Below are 19,415 nucleotides of genomic sequence, written 5' to 3'. Positions count from 1 at the left end.
TTTGTAAAAGAAATGGAATTACCAGTTTCAGCCTTCTATTCCTAATTGAGCGGCCCCTAGGTTTAGGAGTTTGGCTGCTACAGTTGTTATTAAAAAGAAAATTATTACAGTGGAAAAAAGAAAACCAGACTGACAGGCTCTTTCTAGTAGAAAATCTCTTTAAATCTTCCAGACTCTCTCAGAGAGTGTGTCTGGAAGATTTATATATATTTATATATAAATATATATACACACACACATATATATATACTCACATATGTATATGTGTATATACATAATCTACATACATATATGTATATGTATACACATAAACATACATATATATATATATATATAGATTTTCATCCAAGCTTGCTTGAAATCTCTCTCAGAAAAAGAAATGTATAGTAGTATTTATGTTAATATTCTATCAGCGTTACAACAAAGCAGAGTCTTTCTGTTTGTGAAGTTTATGCTTTTAAAGTAGTAGAAACTGACAGTGACAGAATATTTTACTAGGCCTTTCCTTGAGATAAACTGGCTCAAAATACTCCATGATCAGTCACAAATTTCCTGAATACTAATCTCTGCTCATATCAACAATTATTGATTTGAATTCAGCTGGCTGTGAAATTGTGTTCTGGTTGACCCTTCCAAAATGCCCAGAGGTTTCTCAGCAGTTTCCGAGATGAGATGTAATCCAGCCTGGGCCTTGGATGGAATACAAACAAATCAAGTACCCGCGTTCTGAAATGAAAATCTTCCTGAAGTATTTGACACTGAGCAGAGGCAGGCTTTCATTTCCTAAAAAGTAATGAAGCTGTCTTAATTCCATCTCCAAGTTGTTATTCCTAGATTGAGAAAGGATGCTGAGGACAAAATCATTTTTCACAAGAAAAGCAACAATAGTAGCGCTTGTCATTCTATTAAAAAGATAACTGTGTATGGATAAAATGCTGTCTAAATGGAAAGGAAGGTCAAAATTGGAAGCCAGGCAGCACAAAAGATGGTCAGATTATGAGTATAAAACCTGGTCCCTTGGTCAAAGTGGGGTGTTAAATTCCCCTACTATGATTGTGTTACTGTCGATTTCCCCTTTTATGGCTGTTAGGATTTGCATTGTGTATTGAGGTGCTCCTATGTTGGGTGCATAAATATTTACAATTGTCATATCTTCTTCTTGGTCATTATGTAGTGTCCTTCTTTGTCTCTTGTAATAGTCTTTATTTTAAAGTCTATTTTGTCTGATATTAGAATTGCTACTCCAGCTTTCTTTTGATTTTCATTTGCATGGAATATCTTTTTCCATCCCCTCACTTTCAGTCTGGATGTGTCTCTAGGTCTGAAGTGGGTCTCTTGTAGACAACATATGTACAAGTCTTGTTTTTGTATCCATTCATCCAGTCTATGTCTTTTGGTTGGAGCATTTAATCCATTTACATTTAAGGAAATTATTGATATATATGTTCCTATTACCATTTTCTTAATTGTTTTGGGTTTGTTCTTGTAGGTCTTTTCCTTCTCTTGTGTTTCCTGCCTAGAGAAGTTCCTTTAGCATTTGTTGTAAAGCTGGTTTGGTGGTGCTGAATTCTCTTAACTTTTGCTTTTCTGTAAAGGCTTTAATTTCTCCTTCAAATCTGAATGAGATCCTTGCTGGGTAGAGTAATCTTGGTTGTAGGTTTTTCTCTTTCATCACTTTAAATATGTCCTGCCAGTCCCTTGTGGCTTGCAGAGTTTCTGCTGAAAGATCAGCTGTTAACCTTATGGGGATTCCCTTGTATGTTATTTGTTGCTTTTCCCTTGCTGCTTTTAATATTTTTCCTTTGTATTTAATTTTTTTTTGCTTTATAACAAATTTAATCAGTTATACATATACATATGTTCCCATATCCCCTCCCTTTTGCGTCTCCCTCCCACCCTCCCTATCCCACCCCTCCAGGCGGTCACAAAGCACCGAGCTGATCTCCCTGTGCTATGCGGCTGCTTCCCACTAGCTATCTACCTTACGTTTGGTAGTGTATATATGTCCATGCCACTCTTTCACTTTGTCACAGCTTACCCTTCCCCCTCCCCATATCCTCAAGTCCATTCTCTAGTAGGTCTGTGTCTTTATTCCTGTCTTACCCCTATGTTCTTCATGACATTTTTTTCTTAAATTCCATATATATGTGTCAGCATACAGTATTTGTCTTTCTCTTTCTGACTTACTTCACTCTGTATGACAGACTCTAGGTCCATCCACCTCATTACAAATAGCTCAATTTCATTTCTTTTTATGGCTGAGTAATATTCCATTGTATATATGTGCCACATCTTCTTTACCCATTCATCTGATGATGGACACTTAGGTTGTTTCCATCTGCGGGCTATTGTAAATAGGGCTGCTATGAACATTTTGGTACATGTCTCTTTTTGAATTATGGTTTTCTCAGGGTATATGCCCAGTAGTGGGATTGCTGGGTCATATGGTAGTTCTATTTGTAGTTTTTTAAGGAACCTCCATACCGTTCTCCATAGTGGCTGGACCAATTCACATTCCCACCAGCAGTGCAAGAGTGTTCCCTTTTTTCCACACCCTCTCCAGCATTTATTGTTTCTAGATTTTTTGATGATGGCCATTCTGACTGGTGTGAGATGATATCTCATTGTAGTTTTGATTTGCATTTCTCTAATGAGCAAAGATGTTGAGCATCCTTTCATGTGTTTGTTGGCAGTCTGTATATCTTCTGTGGAGAAATGTCTATTTAGGTCGTCTGCCATTTTTTGGATTGGGTTGTTTGTTTTTTTGTTATTGAGCTGCATGAGCTGCTTATAAATTTTGGAGATTAATCCTTTGTCAGTTGCTTCATTTACAAATATTTTCTCCCATTCTGAGGGTTGTCTTTTGGTCTTGTTTATGGTTTCCTTTGCTGTGCAAAAGCTTTTAAGTTTCATTAGGTCCCATGTGTTTATTTTTGTCTTTATTTCCATTTCTCTAGGAGGTGGGTCAAAAAGGATCTTGCTGTGATTTATGTCATAGAGTGTTCTGCCTATGTTTTCCTCTAAGAGTTTGATAGTGTCTGGCCTTACATTTAGGTCTTTAATCCATTTTGAGCTTATTTTTGTGTATGGTGTTAGGGAGTGATCTAATCTCATACTTTTACATGTCCCTATCCAGTTTTCCCAGCACCACTTATTGAAGAGACTGTCCTTTCTCCACTGTACATTCCTGCGTCCTTTATCAAAGATAAGGTGACCATATGTCCGTGGGTTTATCTCTGGGCTTTCTATCCTGTTCCATTGATCTATCTTTCTGTTTTTGTGCCAGTACCATACTGTCTTGATTACTGTAGCTTTGTAGTATAGTCTGAAGTCAGGGAGCTTGATTCCTCCAGCTCCATTTTTTGTTCTCAAGATTGCTTTGGCTATTTGGGGTCTCTTGTGTTTCCATACAAATTGTGAAATTTTTTGCTCTAGTTCTGTGAAAAATGCCAGTGGTAGTTTGATAGGGATTGCATTGAATCTGTAGACTGCTTTGGGTAGTAGAGTCATTTTCACAATGTTGATTCTTCCAATCCAAGAACATGGTACATCTCTCCATCTATTTGTATCATCTTTAATTTCTTTCATCAGTGTCTTATAATTTTCTGCATACAGGTCTTTTGTCTCCTTAGGTAGGTTTATTCCTAGATATTTTATTCTTTTTGTTGCAATGGTAAATGGGAGTGTTTTCTTGATTTCACTTTCAGATTTTTCATCATTAGTATATAGGAATGCCAGGGATTTCTGTGCATTAATTTTGTATCCTGCAACTTTACCAAATTCATTGATTAGCTCTATTAGTTTTCTGGTAGCATCTTAAGGATTCTCTATGTATAGTATCATGTCATCTGCAAACAGTGACAGCTTTACTTCTTCTTTTCCGATTTGGATTCCTTTTATTTCCTTTTCTTCTCTGATTGCTGTGGCTAAAACTTCCAAAACTATGTTGAATAAGAGTGGTGATACTGGGCAACCTTGTCTTGTTCCTGATCTTAGTGGAAATGGTTTCAGTTTTTCACCATTGAGGATGATGCTGGCTGTGGGTTTGTCATATATGGCCTTTATTATGTTGAGGAAAGTTCCCTCTATGCCTACTTTCTGCAGGGTTTTTATCATAAATGGGTGTTGAATTTTGTCGAAAGCTTTCTCTGCATCTATTGAGATGATCATATGGTTTTTCTCCTTCAGTTTGTTAATATGGTGTATCACATTGATTGATATGCGTATATTGAAGAATCCTTTCATTCCTGGAATAAACCCCACTTGATCATGGTGTATGATCCTTTTAATGTGTTGTTGGATTCTGTTTGCTAGTATTTTGTTGAGGATTTTTGCATCTATGTTCATCAGTGATATTGGCCTGTAGTTTTCTTTCTTTGTGACATCCTTGTCTGGTTTTGGTATCAAGGTTCTGGTGGCCTCGTAGAATGAGTTTGGGAGTGTTCCTCCCTCTGCTATATTTTGGAAGAGTTTGAGAAGGATAGGTGTTAGCTCTTCTCTAAATGCTTGATAGAATTCGCCTGTGAAGCCATCTTGTCCTGGGCTTTTGTTTGTTGGAAGATTTTTTATCTCAGTTTCAATTTCAGTGCTTGTGATTGGTCTGTTCATATTTTCTATTTCTTCCTGATTCAGTCTCAGTAGGTTGTGCATTTCTAAGAATTTGTCCATTTCTTCCAGGTTGTCCATTTTATTGGCATAGAGTTGCTTGTAGTAATCTCTCATGATCTTTTGTATTTCTGCAGTGTCAGTTGTTACTTCTCCTTTTTCATTTCTAATTCTATTGATTTGAGTCTTCTCCCTTTTTTTCTTGATGAGTCTGGCTAATGGTTTATCAATTTTGTTTATCTTCTCAAAGAACCAGCTTTATTGATCTTTGCTATCGTTTCCTTCATTTCTTTTTCATTTATTTCTGATCTGATTTTTATGATTTCTTTCCTTCTGCTAACTTTGGGATGTTTTTGTTCTTCTTTCTCTAATTGCTTTAGGTGCAAGGTTAGGTTGTTTATTCGAGATGTTTCCTGTTTCTTAAGGTGGGATTGTATTGCTATAAACTTCCCTCTTAGAACTGCTTTTGCTGCATCCCATAGGTTTTGGGTCGTCGTGTCTCCACTGTCATTTGTTTCTAGGTATTTTTTAATTTCCCCTTTGATTTCTTCAGTGATCACTTTGTTATTAAGTAGTGTATTGTTTAGCCTCCATGTGTTTGTATTTTTTACAGCTCTTTTCCTGTAATTGATATCTAGTCTCATAGCATTGTGGTCGGAAAAGATACTTGATACAATTTCAATTTTCTTAAATTTACCAAGGCTTGATTTGTGACCCAAGATATGACCTATCCTGGAGAATGTTCCATGAGCACTTGAGAAAAATGTGTATTCTGTTGTTTTTGGATGAAATGTCCTATAAATATCAATTAAGTCCATCTTGTTTAATGTATCATTTAAAGCTTGTGTTTCCTTATTTATTTTCATTTTGGATGATCTGTCCATTGGTGAAAGTGGGGTGTTAAAGTCCCCTACTATGATTGTGTTACTGTCGATTTCTCCTTTTATGGCTGTTAGTATTTGCCTTATGTATTGAGGTGCTCCTATGTTTGGTGCATAAATATTTAAAATTGTTATATCTTCTTCTTGGATCGATCCCTTGATCATTATGTAGTGTCCTTCTTTGTCTCTTCTAGTAGTCTTTATTTTAAAGTCTATTTTGTCTGATATGAGAATTGCTCCTCCAGCTTCCTTTTGGTTTCCATGTGCATGGAATATCTTTTTCCATCCCCTTACTTTCAGTCTGTATGTGTCTCTAGGTCTGAAGTGGGTCTCTTGTAGACAGCATATATATGGGTCTTGTTTTTGTATCCATTCAGCCAATCTGTGTCTTTTGGTGGGAGCATTTAGTCCATTTACATTTAAGGTAATTATCGATATGTATGTTCCTATTCCCATTTTCTTAATTGTTTTGGGTTCGTTATTGTAGGTCTTTTCCTTCTGTTGTGTTTCTTGCCTAGAGAAGTTCCTTTAGCATTTGTTGTAAAGCTGGTTTGGTGGTGTTGAACTCTCTCAGCTTTTGCTTGTCTGTAAAGGTTTTAATTTCTCCATCAAATCTGAATGAGATCCTTGCTGGGTAGAGTAATCTTGGTTGCAGGTTTTTCTCCTTCATCACTTTAATTATGTCCTGCCATTCCCTTCTGGCTTGTAGAGTTTCTGCTGAAATATCAGCTGTTAACCTTATGGGGATTCCCTTGTATGTTATTTGTTGCTTTTCCCTTGCTGCTTTTAATATTTTTCCTTTGTATTTAATTTTTTTTTTTTTTTTTTTTTTTTTTTTTTTTATGGTACGCGGGCCTCCCCCTGTTGTGGCCCCTCCCGTTGCGGAGCACAGGCTCCGGACGCACAGGCTCAGCGGCCATGGCTCACGGGCCCAGCCGCTCCGCGGCATGTGGGATCCTCCCAGACCGGGGCACGAACCCGTATCCCCTGCATCGGCAGGCGGACTCTCAACCACTGCGCCACCAGGGAAGCCCTGTATTTAATTTTTGATAGTTTGATTAATATGTGTCTCGGCGTATTTCTCTTTGGGTTTATCCTGTATGGTACTCTCTGTGCTTCCTGGACTTGATTAACTATTTCCTTTCCCATGTTAGGAAAGTTTTTGACTATAATCTCTTCAAATATTTTCTCAGACCCTTTCTTTTCCTCTTCTTGTTCTGGGACCTCTGTAATTCGAATGTTGGTGCGTTTAATGTTGTCCCAGAGGTCTCTGAGACTGTCCTCAATTCTTTTCATTCTTTTTTCTTTATTCTGCTCCCTGGCAGTTATTTCCACCATTTTATCTTCCAGCTCACTTATCTGTTCTTCTACCTCAGTTATTCTGTTATTTATTCCTTCTAGAGTATTTTTAATTTCAGTAATTGTGTTGTTCATCACTGTTTGTTTGCTCGTTAGTTCTTCTAGATCCTTGTTAAATGTTTCTTGTATTTTCTCCATTCTGTTTCTGAGATTTTGGATCATCTTTACTATAATTACTCTGAATTCTTTTCAGGTAGTTTGTCTATTTCATCTTCATTTATTTGGTCTTGTAGGTTTTTACCTTGCTCCTTCATCTGTAACATATTTTTTTGACATTTCTTTTTTTTTTTTTTTTCTTTTTGATGGGTGGTGTTGTATTCCTGTCTTACTGGTTGTTTGGCCTGAGACGTCCTGCACTGGAGTTTGCAGGCAGTTGGATAGAGCTGGGTCTTGGTGCTGAGTTGAGGCCCTCCGGGAGGCCTCACTCCAAGTGATATTCCCTGGGGTCTGAGGTTCTCTGTTAGTCCAGCAGTTTGGACTTGGAGCTCCCACCACAGGAGCTGGGGCCTGACCTCTGGCCTGGGAACCAAGATCCCACAAGCTTCGTGATTATTAAAAAAAAAAAAAAGAAAGAAAGAAAAAAAGGGGCAGTACAATATCAAAGAATAAAAAATAAAATAAAATTAGAAAAATAAAGCTATAATTGAAACAACTGCAACAAAGTAAAATAAAACCACAACAGAAAAAAAAAAGAAAGAAAAGGGTGGGGGGGAACAAGCCAAAAGGAGAGATCACCAGTCTCTGGGGGTTCCTCCCATCCCCTTAGGTGTGCATGGTCCCCCACCTGTGCCTGGTAGGTGCCTTAGTTGTGGGGAGACATGAATTCCACATCCTCCTCATACACCATCTTGACTCTGTCAACTTATCTTGATAAAGGAGGCAAAAATATACAGTGGAGAAAAGACAGCCTCTTCAATAAGTGCTGCTGGGAAAACTGGACAGCTACATGTAAAAGAATGAAATTAGAACACTCCCTAACACCATTCACAAAAATAAACTCAAAATGGATTAAAGACCTAAATGTAAGGCCAGACACTATCAAACTCTTAGAGGAAAACATAGGCAGAACACTCTGTGACATAAATCACAGCAAGATCCTTTTTGACCCACCTCCTAGAGAACTGGAAATAAAACAAAAATAAATGGGACCTAGTGAAACTTAGAAGCTTTTGCACAGCAAAGGAAACCATAAACAAGACAAAAAGACAACCCTCAGAATGGGAAAAAGTATTTGCAAATGAAGCAACTGACAAAGGATTAATCTCCAAAATTTACAAGCAGCTCATGAAGCTCAATATCAAAAAAATAAACAACCCCATCCAAAAATGGGCAGAAAACCTAAATAGACATTTCTCCAAAGAAGATATACAGATTGCCAACAAACTCATGAAAGGTTGCTCAACATCACTAATCATTAGAGAAATGCAAATCAAAACTACAATGAGGCATCACCTCACACCAGTCAGAATGGCCATCATCAAAAAATCTACAAACAATAAATGCTGGAAAGTGTGTGGAGAAAAGGGAACCCTCTTGCACTGTTGGTGGGAATGTAAATTGATACAGCCACTATGGAGAACAGTATGGAGGTTCCTTAAAAAACTAAAAATAGAACTATCATATGACCCAGCAATCCCACTACTGGGCATATACCCTGAGAAAACCATAGTTCAAAAAGAGTCAGGTACCACAATGTTCATTGCAGCCCTATTTACAGTAGCCAGGACATGGAAGCAACCTAAGTGTTCACTGACAGATTAATGGTTAAAGAAGATGTGGCACATTTATACAATGGAATATTACTCAGCCATAAAAAGAAACAAAGTTGAGTTATTTGTAGTGAGGTGGATGAACCTAGAGTCTGTCATACAGAGTGAAATAAGTCAGAAAGAGAAAAACACATACCATATGCTAACAAATATATATGGAATCTCAAAACAAAAATTGGTTCTGATGAACCTAGGGGCAGGACAGGAATAAAGATGCAGATGTTGAGAATGTTCTTGAGGACATGGGGAGGGGGAAGTGTAAGCTGGGAAGAAGTGAGAGAGTATCATTGACATATATACACTACCAAATGTCAAATAGATAGCTAGTAGGAAGCAGCTGCATGGCATAGGGAGATCAGCTCGATGTTTTGCGACCACCTAGAGGGGTGAGATAAGGAGGGTGTGAGGGAGATGCAAGAGGGAGGGGATATGGGGATATACGTATGCATATAGCTGATTCATCTTGTTAGAAGCAGAAACTAACACAACACTGTAAAGCAATTATACTCCAATAAAGATGTTAAAAAAAAAAAAAAACCCAACGTGGTCCCACCAGGTACTAGCTGTGTGACTTGGCAAGGGGAGAGGGGAGTGGGGCATGGGGACAGATGTTCGTGACCTGAGTGGAGAGATGAAATCATTAACACCAACATGCTAGAAACTACACTAGGCACCTTACATATGATTTCCCAGTTAATCTTCACCATCACCCTAGGAAGAGAAGCATTAATATCCCCATTTCACAGATGGTGAAACCTAGGCTCAAAGAGATCCAACAAAGGGCTCTCATCAAGTTTACTAACATATGACTAGGAAGGTCTGTCCCACCCCCAAGCCTGTGCTCTTTCTCCTGTACCTTGATGCAAAGTGTTCAACCTCTCTGAGCCTCAATCTTCTTATTGGTAAAATAGGAAAAACTTCTCCTACCTGACATGGCTCATCTTGAGGATTAAATACGATCATCCATGTAAATTCTAGCATACTTCCTGGCACATAGGTACTTAATAAACCCCAGCATTTTCCCCTCACCACCCACCTCCTAGGTTTAGGCACAGCTAGCTGCCCTAACAGCAACGTGAAAGGGGCACCTGTGTGTGCATTCATGGACACAGCAAAAAGAAAAGGAGAAGAGGTACCCAAAAGTCCTGCTGTGGCCTAGATAGCTTTTCCACCCTGTTACAGAACTGACTTTTCTCCTCAGTAGCAAGGGACAGGCTTCACGTAGTGGCCTCTGAAAGACTGTGTACTGTGTCACTGGCAGCTCATCATATCCCCCAGCAGTGCAGCTGTGATAAGAACCAGATGATCCAAATTTCCTCGGCAAAGCCAGCAGCAAATATCTGGGAAGGCGCATGCCTCAGTATCCATCCACACACCCTGCTCTTTAAGAAAGTACATCAAAAAGCTAATGGACTTTTACAAGAGCCCAGTTACTGCTTAACGTCTGTAAGCTCTCAGGAGCAGAACATCACAACTCCTACTATGTACATTTGGCGGCAGAACCCGTATTCCAAGTTCTTAAAGAAGCCAAGGATTAGGTAAGATTTATAGGGACCTGATGTAGGGAAGCTAAAAATGAAGTCTGCAGATTCGTTTCCAAAGCTTGGTACACAGATGGGATGTTCCTGTGTATAGATTTCTCCACATTGCATGGGCACACCACAGGACAAATGGTTCTCTCATCACTGGAGGAGTTGCTCCCCCCCTTTTTAATTTCGAGGTGTGTGACATCCATTTAGTACAGGCACGTACACAGGTCCAGATGACTTAAGCTAAATGCTGTCTGTCTGGGAGAAGAGGAAAAATTCCTTGCTGATTTTGAAAGAGTAAGAACCGCTCTTCCATTCATACCATTACCCATTTTGCTACTTTTGAGGATCTGTTGATGTCTGAAAAACACTTTGCTTATAAGATAACTTCATTTGCTATGACTTCAATTCTACAAAAACCTATCATCCATTTTCTCAAAACCTACTTTTGTTTTCATTTTGTTCTGTATAACTTGACCTCTTGTTACAACATTTGGAAAAACTATTTTCCAAATACTCTGTGTATGTATCTCCGAGTAGATATAACTCTGTCTTCTTATTGCTAATTTGTGGTTCGTCCTACAACATCTTTCCTAAGTCTTTGATAACCTGTTCAGGTTCCAGTGGAAAAGGGTTCTGGCTAAGGAGGTACATAGGAGGTCATTCTGAGGTTAAATGTCTATTGGGCTGTGAGGTGCAGGGAAACTATTGCTTCATGTGATTACTCTGTGTTAACTACTTGTAGCTGTCAGACTTAAAGCTGTTCACCTGAGACTTGGTTGCTGCAGTTGCCTCTGAAATTAACCACAAAATGATCAGATGAAAACCACGTTTAGATAAGCAGTAATGGCGAGAAAATGACACCATTCTGAGGTTGATGGATTTAGAGAAGCTCTTCTAATCTTCTTCGAATATTCCTAGGAGGTATACAGTGATTCGGCCACAGTCTATATTCCATGCAGTTGGCATGGACTGAGGCTTAGAGTCACTTGACTGACCAGGAGCAAGGGTGGATGTAAACTGAGAAGTTGATGGCTGAATTTTCTAACAAGAAACCACAGTTGACCCATAAACAACTCAGGTTTGAAGTGCCTCCACTTATATCAGATTTTTTCAATAGTAAAGACTGTAGCTCTACGTGGCCTGTGGATATGGAGGAGCTGTGGGTAGAGAGGGACGGCCATACGTTACCCTAGATTTTCAATTGAGTGCAGGTCAGCACCCTTCACCCCCAAGTTTTAAAGGGTCAACTGTAGTTGATTTAGGAGTCATCATCAGTGCTATATTCAAAGGTCATCATGTGGCACCAAAGATCTAGAAATAGCTAGACTTTTTCTAAATTGAATAATTCAAGGGAATTATTTGATTTTCATAGGATTATAGAACCAAGACTCAGGCCTTTCTCCTCTCAGTGTTCACTAGATTTCTGAAATGTCAACTAAAAGGAGGTGTCAGTTATCCATTCTAACCCAGCCAGTGACTATAGAAAAAAATAAGTGCTATACTAAGAAGGAAATTTATAATGGGCTTTCCCCTCAAGTTTAATATCAGATGCAGTCTTGACCTTTTCTGATAAATCTCCTGTTGGTGGAACCTTGGCTTACATACAGAATTTAATGGTTGCACTTTAGTTCTCTGTCAATTAGTAGCTAAAGACCATCGTCTCACCTGACACTGTTGCTGAAATTTCTGGCAGTGGTCAGGAATAATCTCTTGATCACTGTGTTTTTATAACATTCATGACCTTGTTTCTGAGATATTGACATTAAAATATTAGGTTTATGTGATGGAAATCAAATCAAGAAACATTGGTTGGGATGTAATGGGGAAGCTTAGAATTTTGGTTTCAGAAGCAGTCAGCATTGCCTCTAGGCAACTCATTATCTATTCCTGTTTTCTTCTGCTTCCGTTTTTCTTCCTAGATGCAAGTTAAAGTTTACACTTTTTGAAAAATGCTACTGTGAAGTGAAGTGGAATGCACATTCCACAATAAGAGAGTAATAAACATGAGTCCCACCTGGACTAAGCACGAAAGTTATTTATAATGAAGGCCCTCTTAACAACTGTAATAAGCAAATGCTTCTACATCTTAAATGACCTGCAAGGCTTTGCTGAAATGTCATTTCAGGTTATAGATGTAAAAATCTGGCACAGTTAAAGAGGAGGAAAATTACTTTCTCTAACATTAAACATGAATTCAGTTGAAATGAATTATGTTTATTCTGCTGGTTAAAAGAAAAGTTGGAGTTTGTTCCAGTTTAAAGAATAGGTCCATGACTTTCTTCTGGGCTAGTGTGCAATGTCCTTCAGAGAAATGTGGGTGCCTAATATGTCTAGTTGTGTGGAAACTTGTAACTGGTGATGAGGTAAGATGTTTAGTCAGTGAACCCTCACCTTAGAGCCATTTTAGTGCCTCTCCAGGCATGGCACGTGAGAAATATCAAGCAACTTTAGCACAGAGTTTGAAACAATTTGCTTCTCTAGAAAAACCAAATCTCAGCCATACATTATTTCCTAAATATCTTATCCAGAGAGCTGCCAGAGAGAAACTGCTGCAGGATTTGTCATTCTGGTGTTCTTACCTCACATGGAAGTAGAGTTCACATGTGAATGCCGCATGTGGAATTATTTTTTTCAGTTGTAGTAATTGGATAGTATCATAATTTGTAATCACTCATCTTGCTTAGTTTAATTACTTCATGCAGGCTAGCGTTTGTGATGCCGGTTTTCATCTCAGTCAGATTGAATTTTAATAAAATAAGGGAAATTGCATTGTACAATGCATGAGTGTCACGGAAATAATTACTGCATCAGGCAAATACTCTCTCAACAGAACCATCTTCCAGTCACACAGAGCAAACAAAATGGGAGCCAGGAGGTGCACAATAAACTTTTTTAAAATATGAGGAATGAATTTACTGGCTGAGCAAGAGACTCAGTATATATATATAAATGGCAAAGGGTCTTTTCTCCCTCACTAGCGTATTAAGCTTGGAAACAGAATACCCCGTATTGCTGTGATTAGAGATTGGTTTTATTAACCCTAAAAACCAGGCTTTGGAGCTCAGTAAATACTTCCTTTAGAAAGGACAGGTTTGGGGGTAACCAATGTATTTCTGTTTCCTATTCAATGCTGCATTTTATAGGAACCTCAAGCTCCTGGCAGGTCATATCGTCAGGTCAGGGTCATGTGGCAGGAGACTGGAAGGTTCTGCTGTGGGAAAGTCAGGGTTTTAAGAAAGATGAACCTTACATAGGGCAGTGTTTCAACTAAGCTCAGCAGAAAAAAAAAAAAAACACCACTACCCATGATGTTAATAAGTAATATTAAATAATAATGTTAATAATAGCATCAAATGCTTACATAGTATTTATTATTTAGGCCCTATGAGCTTTTTAAAATGTGCATATGTATTTGTTTTTATTGTGGCATGGTATATATAACATAAAATATACACTCTTACTCATTTTTAAGTGTACAGTTCAGTGGCAGTAAATACATTCACATTGTTATGCGGCCATCACCACCATCGATCTCCAGAATTATTTTCTTCTTACCAAATTGAAATTCTGTATCCATTAAACAATAACTCCCCATCCCCCCCAACCCCTAGCAACCACCATTCGACTTTCTGTCTTTATGAATTTGACTACTCTAGGTACCTCCTGTAAGTGAAATCATATAACATTCATCCTTTTGTATCTAGCTTACTTCACTTAGCATAATGTCCTTGGTTTATCCGTGTTGTAGCATGTGTCAGAATTTCCTTTCTTTTTAAGGCTGAATAATATTCCATTATATGACTATATTGTATGACTATTCCATTGTATGACTATACAAAATACATTGTATGTATTTTGTTTATCCATTCATTCCCCCATGGACACTTGGATTATTTCTGTCTTATGTGCTTTTTATATATTAACTATTTTAATCCTCACAATGTCTCAGTGATGTAGATAGTTTTATTATCTCCATTCTATGATAAGAAAAGTGAAGCACAAGAACATCACAGCTGGGAGGTTCTGGAGCCAATATTCCACTCCAGGCTGAGTACGTCTGTAATCTCTACTTCTAACCATTATCTATCCTACTGCTCATTTCAAATTATTTAGGACTCTAAATATAGCATACACCAGCTAGACAATCCTTGATATAATACTCTAAGGCCAGGTTTGTGGCTCCATTTATACAGGCAGTAAAAGTTCCAAGGAGTAATCAATTTGACAAATGAGCCCCATAGCAACATATTTATAAAGAATCCCATTACTGCAAAATGAATAGTTTTCTAGTGCTTTTCTTTTTCAGGAGCTCCTCCTAATTGGATGATATAGCCTTGAGTATAACTAGATAGGGCGTGAGAAAGTCTTTAAGAGCTACCATTTATAGAGCCTACTATATGCTGGTCATTTTACTTGCATCATCTCAAGTTCTCACAATGCTTTATAAGAGGTTAGCCTCATGTCACCTCTGTATTCCATGCTCTTCCAGTATTATACACTGCCTATGCTCTCTCCTTAGAGAAAAAACTGAAGATGAACCGTCATATTGCCTATCATGCACATTTTCTTTACAGTTTGCTTTTTCCAAATATAAATAGTTTTGAAATTTTATCATTTGTCATGTGTATGTTATTGACATGAAGCAATACCACCTTTACTATATGGGTATCCCTTGGTTTATTCAGTAAAGTAACTTGGCCACAGTTTACACTAGCTATTTGTAGAACTCTTGCCATGGGCTGAGTTGTATCCCCCCCAAATTCATATGTTGAAGCCCTCCTGCCCAATGTGATGTTATTTGAAGATGGAGCCTTTAGGAGATAATTAGGGTTAGATGAGGTGGTGAGGGTGGGGCCCTTATGATGAGATTAGTGCCCTTCTAACAAGAGACACCAGTGAGCTTGCTCTCCCTCTCTTACTCACATAAAGTAGAGGTCATGTTACCACATAGTGACAAAGAAGCCATCTGCAACCCAAAGGGAAAGTCTTCACTGGGAGCCAACCATGCTGGCATCCTGGTCTCGGACTTTGACTCCAAAGCTGTGGAAAAATAAATTTTTATTGTTTAAAACACCCAGGCTGGTATTTTGTTACAGCAACATGAGCAGACTAATACAACTGTGAACGTACATATGTGACACTTTCTCAATTTATAATAACATAATAATTATAGGTAATATTTATTTGTGATTTACTCTGAAACTAGTCCTAAGGTTAGTTTGTATAACTAGTCTTTCTACAGTGTGTGTGTGTGGCGGGGGGGAGGGTGTGCATGCACACATGTGGATGTAGTGTCATGGTTATAATATTATCCCCATTTTATAGAAAGGGAAATTGAAGCGTAAAGAGGTGGTAAGTTATTTGTACAAGGACATATAATTACTTAAAAAACAGAATCCATGTCCAAACCCAGGAAGTTTCTAACAGAACCTGTTCTATTAACTATTATTATTATTCTATTATGTAACTGGCACAAATTTTCTCTTTAACTCTTCTAAGAAATGTGAAGCACTACATGGAGACCTACACATAACAATTTTCCTTACAGTAAATGCAGATTTCACTAGGAAGTCTGTCAATAACAAGCAAATCTGTCTGTCTGGAGCCAATCCTTGCATTACTGAAGTTACTTCATGCAATTATTCTCATTAACACATCTGAAAACTAGGAATGATGCTGCTTCACTTAAAAAAAAAGTCAGTTGTATAAAATGTTAAATTTTGGAAAGCAGTGCTGGTATGCACATGTCAATCTCCTCAGAGCAGAAACATCTCTGAGTGCAGCTTCTCTCTTCACAAAGCAACAAAAGAGTAGACTCATGAACCCTGGGCAAAACTGTGACTTCAGTGCAATCTATCTTCCTCTGACCCAGATTCTTATTTCTGACCACCTTTTTCTGTTCATTCCCATAAATGCAGTCCCTTGCTCTTTTCAGTCACAGCCCAGGGTCCTTGAACTCAAATATCCCTCTCCCTAAACATATGCACAGTATTAAGTTGGAAAGAATCTGAGAATCTGAGCCCATCTTCATCCTCAGCAAGGCCATCATATACAGACACACAGACCATCCACACTTTAGGACGCACATTTCCACGTTCACTGAGGACTCATACTGACCATCCTCTCGTTCCTCACAGAGCTCCAGGACCGCACGCTCTGAGGAGGACCGGGACGGCCTGTGGGACGCCTGGGGCCCGTGGAGTGAGTGCTCACGCACCTGCGGTGGAGGGGCCTCCTACTCGCTGAGGCGCTGCCTCAGCAGCAAGTAAGTCCTGAACCCACAGCCTGGGGCTTTTGCAAGGCCCTGAGGGAGCAGGTTGGAGGCATACTTTTGGAGACATGCAGAGCATTTTGTTGCACACAAATCCAGATGAAGGAATGAAAGGAAGGTCCAAAGAATTAAATATGACCATCTCCAACTAAGTAGTTAGATACTCTTATATGATAAGCAATGTAGAATTTATTTCATTCACCAAGCAAATTTTCTTATCTGTTTTCATGTTAGAACTGGAAGGAAAATTTATTATTAGAAATGGATCTAGCATCTATAGCTCCATGATATATTATACTTTTGGTACCATCTTAATTATGGTGACAATAATAACAAAAATATTAACGTTAACATTAATAGCATATTATGTTGGATTCCAATGTTACCAAGTAGTTTGCAAATGAAGAATATATTGATTTGGTTTCTTTAGATGTTATAATGGCCAGAAGTTCCCCAAGGTCATTCAGTTTCCTGAATGATGAGTTTTACATATTATGAGATTGGGAAGAATAGAAACTGCCATGGAAATTGGGGCATGAACACTGGGAGAGATGATGAAAGGGGAAGTAAGAGTGGCTAACAGTTCTAAGCTGAAAGGAAAAGGCTGGAGGTATTAGAATGGAAACTCTTTACTTAGAATAATAGTATTAATTCAAAACTGATTCTTCAACTGTGTGGTCTATGACTAGATTTTTCTCCAAACTATAAAATACAAAGTACTATGGTAATCTTTTTTTAAGGAAAGATTTTATTCAACAGTGGAAAGTGTTATATGTGGCAAGGAAGAGGTTTGATCAAAATTACTATATATTATAAATAAAACATGAAACAGAAGAAGGAAAGATTATGCATCTGCTGATTCTTCTAGACTTTTCATGAACAGCAGAAAGTGGTGAGATACAGCTTCAGGAAAATGTCAACTTATTCTAATAAGAGTGAGAATTTCTTGAAATCAGGGTCCAGGTCTTACTTTTTTCCATATCCCCCAGGCCTGCGCAGGGTCTGAGAGATATTAAGAGCTCAATAGATGTTTCCTCACTGAATCCATTGATAACTAGATATCGTTTTGGTTCCAGAGAGGCCCCAGTAGAAATAACATACCCAGGGGGAAAATGGCCAAAGGGCATATCTTGAAAGATACCAGATCAATTCTGGTATTTAGCCATTCTGGTGTTTGGGTCTACACTGAAGATCAGTCTGTTGGTTGAATCCACTAGCAAGTTTGTCTGTCTTCATTGGAGGCCAGCTTCATATCAAACCAGATCTGTGAACCGATAAGAAAGAATAGACCTTTCATCCTAATGATTCACCTGTTCTCTTAATCATGGATATCAAAAACTTCCTAAATCTGTACTACATGATGCTACATGGTGATAGCACTTTGGGGCATAACTTATAATAAACACACATCGGTAAAGCCAAAAGGTACAAATTTGGAATGTTCCTATTATGTAGTTTGCCCAAGTAAGCATGCTTGAATATTCTGTAGGGATGAGCCAAAACGTGTCTCTCACAAAGCTGGTAAGAAATGTATGGGAACTTTCACAATGGCTCAGTGATGTGAATGTTACATTGTGAAAACCTTGTACTGAGTGAGAAACAACTTCAGGAATGAATTAAAACCACAAGTGAAAGTCTGTCATCTGGCAAATCATCAAATATTGATGTCCTGTGATATTCAAAACTACCATTTTTTGTCACCTAGTAAATTAAGGCTTCAGTCGTTAGGATTTTATTAAGATACTATGGGAGGTATCAGTGTCATCTACTGGGGTCAGGGCTGTCATCTACTTATAATGAACTGAAAAAGTAGAATGTAAATTCTAAAATTATGAATGTATATATGTCTCTATTTGACTCAAATATTGAAAAAACACATTCAGTAAACTCATACTGGTGTGGATAGGAAGTAAAAAAAGAATGGGGAGAGAAGTGGACCACCTATTCTTTAGGGATTTGAAGAAAAAGAAAAAAATCTTCAAACAGATGGCATTTCCAGATCTGGTAAGAACATAAAGAAATAATAAAAGAAGCGACTGCACAGCTGAATCAAACTATGTGTTGTTTTTCTCAAGAGAACCAGAATCAGTACAGTTCAGCATAAAGTCACTTCACAACACAAGCCCTGTTGAAGAATGATGTCAAAATATATGTCGGGTGCAGATAAATAGTCCTGTCTTAATTTTTTTTAAAGATGTACATTGGCCAAAGTAAGTTACCTAGCTAAGTTCAAAGTCAATGTGCGAGAGCAAAAATGTTACAAGGAAAGCCATGCGATGTAGGGCAGGTAAAGAATTGGGACCATTTTGGCAATCTACCATGGATGGTCTTCTGTGGCAATTCATTTCTAATGGTTAATGGACTTAATGAGTTTTCTCTCATCTCTCCACTCCATATTTAGGCATCCAAATTCAATTTAGTCACCTTATAACTCTTGGGAAAGGTCAGAGGTTATGAATGTATATGTCTTTAGAGGCCCAGCGGGTAACTAGAATGTGCGTTGTAATGTAATGGTCAGCATTCCAATTCAGCCCAAGTAACTCCCATCCACCTGCCGAGTTAACCTGCCAGGCCCATTTTCTAGCCCTGGTGATATGATCTCATAGGTCACATTTAGGTCTGATATCAGATAATAATTATTCTATTCCCAATATGATAGAACTGTAATAGAAGCTAAAATAGTCAGATTTTATGGAATAGATGACAGTGGCTCAACTTCTGGAGTTAAGTATGTTCCCTGATGGATTGGGAGCTTGGAGGAGGCTTGGTTAATTCCCTGAGTATAGAACATCTTCTCTGAGTGATCTTTTGGAGAAAAAAAAAAATCAGTGGAGACAAAGCACAGTGAAAATATAAACAAGCATTAAATATAAAATCCTTCATTCTCAACTGGCAGTACTTAGTGCTGGGAAAACAGCCCTGACCCAGGGAGATACTGAGCAGAATCCTTTCTTTGGCTTCTCCCCTGTCTTTTTTCTAGGCTCACAGAAAGTAAGCA

General features: G+C 38.2%; 1 protein-coding gene across 3 annotated transcripts in view; it reads left to right on the top strand.

The window, feature by feature from the left end:
* ADAMTSL1 (ADAMTS like 1) overlaps window positions 1–19,415 on the top strand; it is a 472,971-nt gene that overhangs the window by 23,431 nt on the left and 430,125 nt on the right. For all 3 annotated transcript variants that reach the window (XM_081238316.1, XM_081238315.1, XM_081238317.1), the window contains exon 2: window positions 16,284–16,411. In XM_081238316.1, the coding sequence (XP_081094442.1) occupies window positions 16,284–16,411 (128 nt within the window). The remainder of the gene's footprint in view (window positions 1–16,283; window positions 16,412–19,415) is intronic.

Source organism: Mesoplodon bidens, assembly GCF_964165515.1.
Source record: "Mesoplodon bidens genome assembly, chromosome: 6".
In the NCBI taxonomy this organism is placed as follows: Eukaryota; Metazoa; Chordata; class Mammalia; order Artiodactyla; family Ziphiidae; genus Mesoplodon; species Mesoplodon bidens.
The sequence above is the reverse complement of the archived record's forward strand: the minus strand, read 5'-3'. Positions and strand labels throughout refer to the sequence as shown.